Genomic DNA, 9834 nt, shown 5'->3' with positions numbered 1-9834 from the left:
TGCAAGTGTTGTACTGTGGTAAAGTTTCTAGAAAAAAATATAATTGCATAAAACAACTCTGCAATTGCAAGGAAATGGAAAAAGTGTGTTCAAAATAATCAGCAAGCTGAGTCAGTGTTGAGTGGAGCTTCAACTGGCAAAATACCCTTTCTGTACAGCTTTGTACCACAAATCTCATTTCAAGAACATTGCTGGATGTTCTTTCTGTTGACAGAGAAAGAACAATCCGGTAACAGTATAATTACACTTTAATGAAACATGGAAGTTCTTCCCAAAGTGTTACAAAGAAATAACACATTTGTAATGTAAGTGCAAAAGCTCAACATTAAAATGAAAATACTTAGTAAAAAATAGAGATTAAAAGTTACTGCAGCAAAACAAAGTCATTACGATTATACTTGTGGATTTATTGGGTTTGGTGGTTTGTTTGTTTTTGTTTTTTTAAAGAAAACCAGCAGTATTGGCTGGCACATACAGACAAAAAATACAGCAAAGGTTTTCTTTCTCGGTACAGTATTCAGTCAAGTAGCACTGTAACAAACACTGATTTCATGCATAAGTGCAGAGAGGATTTTAAACTCTGCATATAGTACTAATTTCAGCTTTTGTACAGCCCCATTTGCAGCACATTCCTGCCAAACCCAGAGATTCCCGTTTTCTTCTAGGATACCTGGCCCAAAGATAACTGTTCAATCCCATGGGGTTTGCAATTCCTGTTCCTTCCCTGTCCTTTCGAACAGCCTCCTCTACCTGGTGAACAAGTTCTTTGAAGTCATCTACCACAGGTACATATTCATCATAGTCATTCAAACTATACAAGTCCTTAAATGTGTCCCATCCAAGAAATGGGCTGCTTCTCTGCATCTGCGGCACTTCAGGACTCAAAATTGATTGCAGCTTGAAGTTTCCCAGTAGTTTGTTACTCGCTGTTCCTGCAGAATCTGTTTAAAGAGAAGACTTTTAAAGTTCAGACTGTAGGAGTATCAGAAGGAACATGTAGCTCTAAGAAAGATCAATACAAACCACTCAGTCAGGAATAAGCAAAGCACTTATCTAGAACTGTCAGTACTGCAGAGTCTCCACCCTGTGATTTACTCACAGCTTACTTTTAGCAGAATCTTTACGTTTTAAGGGCTATGCTGCCTGTTAGACATGGAGAGTACACAGCTACAACTGTGACTGAGGTAGACATCCTATCACAACTGCAATGTAATGATACAGAAGTCTCAATATTTCTACAGAAACAAAATTTTGTTGTAAAGACACATACCCAGAAACCACACAGAGCTATGGCATGTGGCTTATGAATTAGATCAGACAACTCTTCTCCCATGCACGATCACACAACCTAGCATCATATGAAGAACAAATGTAGGGAAGATTAAATATTGGACTAAATAAGCAAATACTGTATGTAAGCTGCTTCTTATAGATAGTGTTTTTCTATAGCTATTTTTAGACGATGCTTTCCACTCACTTCTTCCACTTCTCAAGACATAGCAGAGGCTTGCAGAATTTACTCTACACTTTGTCTCACTGACTGAAGTGTTCTCAAAACTCCAGCTCTACTTCCTTTCACCTCATCCTGTTTCTCTTGGGTTTACTTCTGCAAGAGAAGTGGCATTGCTCACTTCAGCTAATGTGAAGAAAAGCAGCTCGTTCAAGTCTTAAGTTAAAAAAATCCCAAAAAAGTGTTTGTCTTGTGGTCTTAATGCTGTTAATACGGTTTTTGTTTCAGCAAGCTGAAAGAACACGAGAACATCCAGTGAATGTTTAATATGGCTAATTAATATATAGAAGCTAACTTTCAGACAGAATAGCTGCCTGAATATGTTCAAAATTAAAAGTTGTTGTAGCTACTAATTAGACACTAACTGCCATTTAGTAGTCTTTTGGGGCAGAGAAGACTTTCAGTTAGACAGCATGCAGCAGACTGGGGGCTCTTTACTGACTGAAGGTCTCAGAAGCTACTGTTAAAAAAGAGGAAAACAAAGTTTGCTGGGAAAATACACAGTCTCAGCAGAGGGGGACAGATGTAATTTGTTAAGTTACCTTTGTAATTACATCTTCTATTCAACCTGTTGGGGGGAAAAAAGGAGGCAAAAAACCTCCCAAGAAACCCAAAAAACTGCCTGAGGTCCAATGTTATTTCATTAACAACATGGTTAAGCAAGGAAAAATAAGCTCTTCTGTTGCGCATTTTAGCCATAATTCCAACTTTCGTCCTTGTTAAAAGTGTTGGTTTCGCTACTCAAAATTTCAACATAAATGAGACTCGTCACTTCAAGTTACTTTTATGATATCGTAGTTTGAGAACACAGCCCCAAAAACACCTGCTTACACTTTCTTAACGAATGGGACTTGCAACACGCGACAGTAAAATTCTCCGAGGGATATTTTACCCGTTAACCGTCTCCCCAAAGATCCCTGAAGCCGTTCTTGGTGTTTAAATCGCAACCTGAAGCACCAGAGAGCCCCGTCCGTCCTCCAACGTGCCAGAGCGAGCAGCACACGCGAGTGACAACCCTCCCTCCCCGCCCCTCGCCCCGACTCCGCATCCGGCGGCGCCCCCAGCACGGCCCCGGACCTCCTGGCGGAGGCGGGAAACCGAGACGGGCCTCCCCAGAGCTGCCGAGGTCCGGGGAGGGAGCGAAGCCGTAGCGAGAGACGCTCCCTACCGCTGCCGAGGGTGCGCCACACCTCCCTGCGCGGCCGAGAGGAAAAGTGTGATTGTTTGCGGGTTTTTTAAATGAAAAGTGTCCCGCCAGCCCCGGGACGCTCAGCCCTGCCCAGAGCGAGGTCTCCGAACAGACCAAACATTTCGCAGGTGAAGTGTCTTCTTCTCTGAACTCGCTGGCCTCCTTGCAGAAGCCACGGGAGACGCCGGCCAGCCCCGGGAACGAGAGGACGGAGAGGCGACGGTGACGCCCCCCTCGGCGGCTCCGGCAGCCAGACGCGCCGCGGGGCGCTCGCCCTTCCCCGCTCCCTCCCGTCCCCTCCTTCTCCTCGCAGGGCCTCTCCCGAGCGGGGCGAGGCGCCCCGGGAGCCCCCTGGGGCCCGGCAGGCAGCGCCGCTGCCCCGGGGCCACCCGGCAGTGCTACCCCGCCCGGCGCCGCCGCCGGCCCGGCCCTGCCCCGCCCCGCCCACTCCTCCGACACTCACCGGCCGCGGGCGCCGGCTCCATCGCCAGCAGGGAGAGCCGCTTCCAGCGGGACCCGCCGCAGGTGAAGATGACGGCGCGGATGAACTCCCGTCCGCACAACTTCACCCCGTACCCGTCCCCCTCGCCCACGGGGAGCACGGCGGCGGCCGCCGCCGCGCCCCGGACGCTGGGCTGTCCCGGCGGAGCCGCACAGAGCAGCGCCGCCGCGGCGCAGAAGAGTCGCAGCGTGGCCCCCATGGCACCCTCCGCCCCGGCCCCGTCCCGCTCCCGCGGGCGCGCTCCCAGGCGGACCCGCCGAACGACCGACCGCGCTCGCTCGCGGCCTCGAGCCTGACCGCCGCCGCCCCGCGTGCCGCGCGCGCTGCCGCCTCCCGCCTCCCGCCTTTTATTCGCTGAGGGCGGCGCTGAGTCACCGCCCCGGCCCGCTCCCCAGCCCGGCCCCGCCGAGGGCGAGCCCCCGCCCCCGCCCCCGCCCCGGCCCCGGCCCCGGCCCCGGCCCCGCCGCCGCCGCCGCCGCCACTGGCAGCTCTCTCGCCAGGCGGTCGCTGTGCCTCAAACCGGCCTCGAGGCGCCCTCGGGCAGGGCTCCCTCCTCTTTCTGCCCCTTGTTTGCCGTCGCGGCTCCTCACCCCTCTGTGAAGATGCAGCCCACCTTCGGCCTCCCTCCTCGGGCTCCCTCCCTGCTCCCTGCCGGCCCGGAGGCATGCTCCATCCCCGCCGCCAGGCACTCCGTCTCCCTCTCAGCTTTTCCGATGTGTGGTCACATACCAGTCGTCGATGCCCTCTCAAATGAGTCTTAAAATGTGGGAAAACTTCTGCTCATCTGTTTTTTCCCTTGCAGGTCTAGAATCTGCCTAACTACTCCTACATCCTAAAAGTGTTGGCTGAAGCAAAAAGGCAGAAGCAAGCGAAATAAAATAAATGTGCTTGCACAGAACTAATTAAGCCATGGACACCCGCGGTGGGATTTAAAAGCCTAAATTCCTCTCACGTTTGTTGCTCTCAAGACCCGTGTTCAGTGGCAGCCATAGGCAGCTGAGCACCAGAGACACCTTGGCTCTGATACGCGCCCCCTGGGAATGTGGAGCTCCACGCCTGGGTGTTTCACCAGTGGGCTCTTGCCCACAACAGTGGCACTCTTTGGACCAAGCAGAACTATGCACCCTCTGAAAATAAACTGCTTTGCAGTTGTGGAGGTTTTTTCAGCACAGTAGGAGGAGTGGCTGCTGTCCTCTTTTATAAAGTCATATGTGGAAAACCAGCAAGGTTCATCTCTCTAAGAACACAATGAAGCTGTTGGCTACAGATCCTTTGGCACAAGGGCTGTGCTTTCTACCCCTTGAGTACTTTTAGCGTATAGAGAAAACCCCTCAAAACTCAATCTAGGAGGAGAGCACAAAGACAATGTGCATCCACAGCCCAGTGTACGGAGGTGAGTGATTCACCTGTGCTGGCAGAGAAGATGTAGACTCCAATCGCCTTTCCGAGAAGTACTCCGGTGTTTTACACAGAGCTGGATCTAGAAAGAGGCCGTGGAAGGCTGGAAACCTGCAAAGCCATCTAACTTGACTTTCTTTTTGGTCCAGTCTTAAACATTTTAGACAGTGGTACTGCTCCAACAGTAGATGCTGTCACCCAGGATGCAATCTGCAGAAGTGAAGCCTGGTAGCCCAAAACTCCTGAAGAACAATACCTCAATCTGTTTCTCCCTCAAAGTCTTATCTGTTATTCTGTTACAGACAAGTTATCAGGGCTAACCACAACCTGCATTTTTAAGGCTAGGAGCAGCTTGATCTTGTTGGTGTCGTGGACTTTTTCTGAAAATACTCATCACATCAGGTGAACTTACTCATGGACTGTAAGTAGTCTTCTAGGCAAGTGAATTGTTTTCAGTGACTGGAGAGCTGTAGTCTGGCAAGAGGACTACCAGGACTTTCAGGGCAATAAGGAAGGTGCCTCCTGAGTCAGGCAGTGACTGACCTGGTGACTTACTTAGCTTGTAAATGAATATAATTTATTTTATACCCTGCTTTGATACCTGTGCCTCATATTGGGTCCAGTCTTTAAAAGCAGCAAAACGTTAGATATATCTTTCTCAGAGTTTTTACCAGGGAATTTCAAAAGAGGTCCCCAAATAGCAGGCTGATTTGTCAGCCTAGCTGGAAAACTCCCGATGCTCCACATACTTTAATTTCAGTGTTAACTGGACCATCAGTTACTGTGGCATCTCATCTAACTAGCCCTAACCAAAGGCAGGGATTACGATGGTGACCTTTAGGGTTTTTTTTGTCAGAACCTCGTTTTTGCAACTGTCTGAAGCACATAACCTTGCTAAATGCAAGCGCTTGAGAGACTGGAAAACAAATAGTTCAAAACAGCTTTTCTGACCTCACCTGCTTCTTCATCAGGGCTACTGAATGTGAAAGACAATACTTTCTGTCGTGCTTGTTGGTAGGTGATAGAGCACGAGTTGTCAAAGAGGCCTTGGAGGGAACATCTTTTCAAGACATTCGTAATTCCTCAGGGGAGCCCACACTGCAGCACTCTTCATCACTTTTCTAATTGAAAAGCATAAGCCACAAATGCTCTCTTGCTAGGATTAAAGACTGCAACAACAGGCAGCAAGTTAATGAGTTTTATTAAGGATCGTTTCTGAATGAGCTGGCAGTAGTTTGACATTGCTTAATGTTACTATGCTTAACGCAGTTTCACTAGTAGGGTATATTGCTCAGTGTTTTTCTTCCAGCCATATTTTAGTAATGTTGCCTTTGCATCCAGGGCTTTCGACTACATCTATTGTGATTGGAATAGTAGGTTATAAAGAAATTTACTATGTCAGTCATATAACTTTAAATCATACAGGATTTTATGCAGAAAAGCCTAACTGGCAATCTCTCAGTAATTTTCCATGAATTTAAACCAAGCCAGAGGCTAGACTTGTTTATCTGTTCATCGTAGCTAGAAAAACTACTTCTACTCCAAGCAATACATGCAAAAGAAAGTAATTTAAATACAACCAATCTGAAGTAACTATCCACCTTCTTACGGTTTGTATTGTGAAGACGAACAGACAACAGCCAAGAAATTAAATTCCATTTGTGATCTGTAGGATCTTGCAAGACAGTGTATTGTCTCAGTGTATTTTGTATTTTTTAGTTTCCTAAAACTAGGTAAAGATGATTGTACTGCTCTTCTACCTTGCACTACGTTTTGAATCTGTTGGCCAACAGCAATCAAAGCTTATAGAGGGCAGAGGATGTTTCATGAAAACAGGTGGCTAATAAAAAAAAAGATACCCTTTAACAACACCCTGATAGCCTTGAATACCTTGAATAAAAGGCTGATTCACATGTTAAATGTCAGACAATCTACACAGCAGATCAGAGGTAGGACAGAAATGCACAGACTTCATTAGTCTTTTTTCAGACCTCACTTCAAATTCACGCAATTCACTGCTGCAGGAAAGACTTAGTTTTTGAAAGCTGCCCAAACATGGATCGAAAATATTTCTTAAGATTGCTTAGTACCACACAGGATTCCACAAGAAATGTGAAATACCACTGCATGCATGTGATTGTTGACTAAATACTAGTGCTACCCAGATATCTTCATCAGATGATCATGGGTTTTAGAGAGCAGTTCACCTTTAAGGAAGCTAATAGTTAAAAAATTAAGACACCCAAGCATTTTCATATAATGAATTCCAAGACTGATTAAGCAATTAAATAATAATGCAGAAACAATCTCCTTCCTGTACGTCCACAAAAATGCTTTTCCCTTTCCACTTTTAAAAGCAGTGAAATGGACTCAGTCATAAAAGAACTTCAATATGTTTAGGAAGTGGCTGCAAGAATCAACTTTGCCTATTGTGTAAGGAAGGGTTCCGAAAGGTTAAATCATTCATCCAAGGAATGAAGGAAGGAGCCCAAACTGGACCCCCCACAGTGACTTTGTTTCTCAACAATACTCGTGTATCCTATCAAAACCAGATTAACAAGAGAAGTGTGGGGCAGGCAGTTGTGGCTCGCCAGTAGCACACACTTTCTTGGATTCTAAATAAGACATATCCATAACGAGAACACAAACAGTTTAATTTTGAAATCCTACCCATGACTTACTTCTCACTTTCCCAGAATAATCCTGCTCCGAGTGACACTGATTCAGGATACATGGCTATCAAATATTACCACCAGAAAAAACAACAGGATTAAGGTGGTAAGAGTAAGTGCCCTCAGGTCAGAACAAGTTCCCCCTGCAGTTATTCTCCTTCTCTTCCCCACTGATTCATGAAAACAAAGACAGTTGCTGTGATATATTAAAGTAAGTCTTACAGCCGAAGCCAGCTGAGCACCAGAGACAGAAGACAGCAGGATGTTTCAGGTGTTTTATTTATTTATTTCAGTGAGGACAGCTGGTATGAATATTACGGGCAACTTGTGCTTGTAAACATCTATTTCCCTGAAGTAGGCCCTGTCAAAGGTAAGCTTTCCTGCCTTCTTCCACTGCTCTCTGAAGGAAGGCATACAGTTCAGCCTCTCTGTAGCTGGATGTCTAGGTGACAGATTTGACTAGGCTTGGCGCATGCAAACATCTTGATTAATACACTGGCAGTAGAAATACTCCATAACAAAGAATGCGCATCTTCAAAACAAAAGCATGTATCTACCAAGAAAAAAAAAGCAAAGCTAACATTAAAAAATAAAGGCAGAAAATGTGACTAACCCTTAACTTCTTGATGATCTTTGGCACATTCTATGTAGCCCCTTTAAATCCATTTCTGGGTTTGGCATTAGACTGTCCTGCTTAGAGCCTGTTGCTTTTCCTGCATAAATTTATTCACTTTCACTGATACTCAATGCGTAACGCTGAATTAAACTTGCCCTGTTTCTGCCACTTTTTAGTGTGGAGTCTTGCAATAGATTAAAACTATTGATCTAAGTTTAACCTTTGGGAGAAAAAAAATACTCAAATTTAGCTAGAATGGAGCAACAAATAGCTATCCTATTATCTCCTAAAACTGCTACCTGGGTCATTATTTTGCTTAGTGTCCTTGCTTCCTTTAACACAGCTCTTTGATCCAACACCACAGTCAGCAATCTATCATAAACACAGATACTAATTCCTCATCCACAGTGGACAGGATTAGGGTATTTCCTAATTTTCTAGGCTTTGTAAATAAAACTGCTGTATGGACTATTACAACTGCTCTCTTGTACAAATGTCTTTCGTAGGATTAAAAGGTGGGCTAAAAGGCACAGGTGGAGACATACAAATACCAAAATAAGCTGGGTTTTTTTTTTTTTCTTGACAGAAAGAGTATCAGTACATGACAGAGATCGACACATGAAAGGCTGTTATGACTTCTTCAAAATTAAAGTAAGGTGGACTTTAGAACTTGGAGGAAAGGCAGTAGATGATCTGTTATTCAAAGCAAAACAAGTAAGCAGGGACAGATCTGTTCTAACAGCAGTACAAAAATATAGCAGCAAGTGGTGAGGGATTATGTTACAGGACAGACAGGCAGAAAACGTGAGGTGGTCTTGGGCTGCATTTTGTGAGCCCACAGAACACGGGTAGCACCATAGGCTGAGTTGAGGCACGTCTTCCAAGATGACTAAAATCACTGCCTTAAATCCTAAACAGCCAAAGTGTAGACCGAGCTATTATAACCACATCATCTATTACAACCCATTTTATGACTCTGCACATTAAAATGCATCACATTTGAAATCTGTTACACATTGTATGCGTCATTACATGCAGATGACAGAACCAGTTACAGAAGTAATTGAATGCAGAAGTCAATCCACTTTCAGAAATCAGTCTTACATAGCTATAGAAACTGTGTTATTAATTTCTTCTACATTGAGAAGCTGTTGCTTTGTTATATATTCACCTGTCTTGCTGTAGCAATGTTCTAATTTTAGTCAAGTAGTCTTCAAAAACATATTTGGGGCATTATCTCCAGCTGGAATTTAATTTTTAACTCAACAAATGAACAGTACAGACTTAGGCTTAATTCATTATAGGATGCTTTTTGAGCACTGTTTTTTCGTTCCACAATTAGACTAATGGTAGAAGAGTTTCCACCCAAAACACAAAATAACCTGCTTTTAAACAAAACTTCCAATACAGAAAGATGGGTTTTTTTTGCCAAGTATAACATCAGAACACTAAAATATACTAAAATTATATTCTCATTATATACCATGCTGGAGTAAAAGCATGCCAAAAATCCCTCAGTTTCTCAGTACTTGTAAGGCCCCTTGGATCTAGCCATTACAAAAACACACATTAATAATTTTGCTCACTGTTAGCCTAAGTTAATATTCATCTTAGTAGTGAAACTCTGATTTCATGTAAACAAATTATTCTGAGTTTCAGAATGTCAAACAAGCATGAAAAAGATTCAGGAAATAGCTACATAATTTGTTTTCTCTTTTTGAGAAATTATCTCTGCTTATACTTTAATACAGTTTTTCCTAAGAGTAAAACACACAGTTAGCAAGTGACGTGTTTACTTCTGAACTTACTTCTGATAAAACTGTTTACTCCAGAATTTGAAGCAGAGATGGTCAGTTTACTGCCTAAAGAACAGCAAATAAAAAGTGTCTTATTTTTCAAAGAAGTTGACTGTCTATTCCTGACTTCAAATTGAGCTGTGTATCCTTA

The 9834-nt window shown here is 44.5% G+C and overlaps 1 protein-coding gene across 1 annotated transcript; it reads right to left on the bottom strand.

Moving 5' to 3' along the window:
* Positions 1-573: 573 nt before the first annotated feature.
* On the bottom strand, positions 574-3400 carry LOC147413298 (relaxin-3-like). The gene is made up of 2 exons (XM_086480314.1): positions 3163-3400; positions 574-941 (listed from the first exon to the last, which is right to left on the bottom strand). Exons 1-2 carry the CDS (start codon positions 3398-3400, stop codon positions 574-576), a joined length of 606 nt encoding a protein of 201 aa, XP_086336440.1.
* Between the last annotated feature and the right edge of the window lie 6434 nt (positions 3401-9834).

Source organism: Leptosomus discolor, chromosome Z (genome assembly GCF_034619465.1).
Source record: "Leptosomus discolor isolate bLepDis1 chromosome Z, bLepDis1.hap2, whole genome shotgun sequence".
Taxonomy (NCBI): Eukaryota; Metazoa; Chordata; class Aves; order Leptosomiformes; family Leptosomidae; genus Leptosomus; species Leptosomus discolor.
This window is presented reverse-complemented; position numbering and strand designations above follow the sequence as displayed.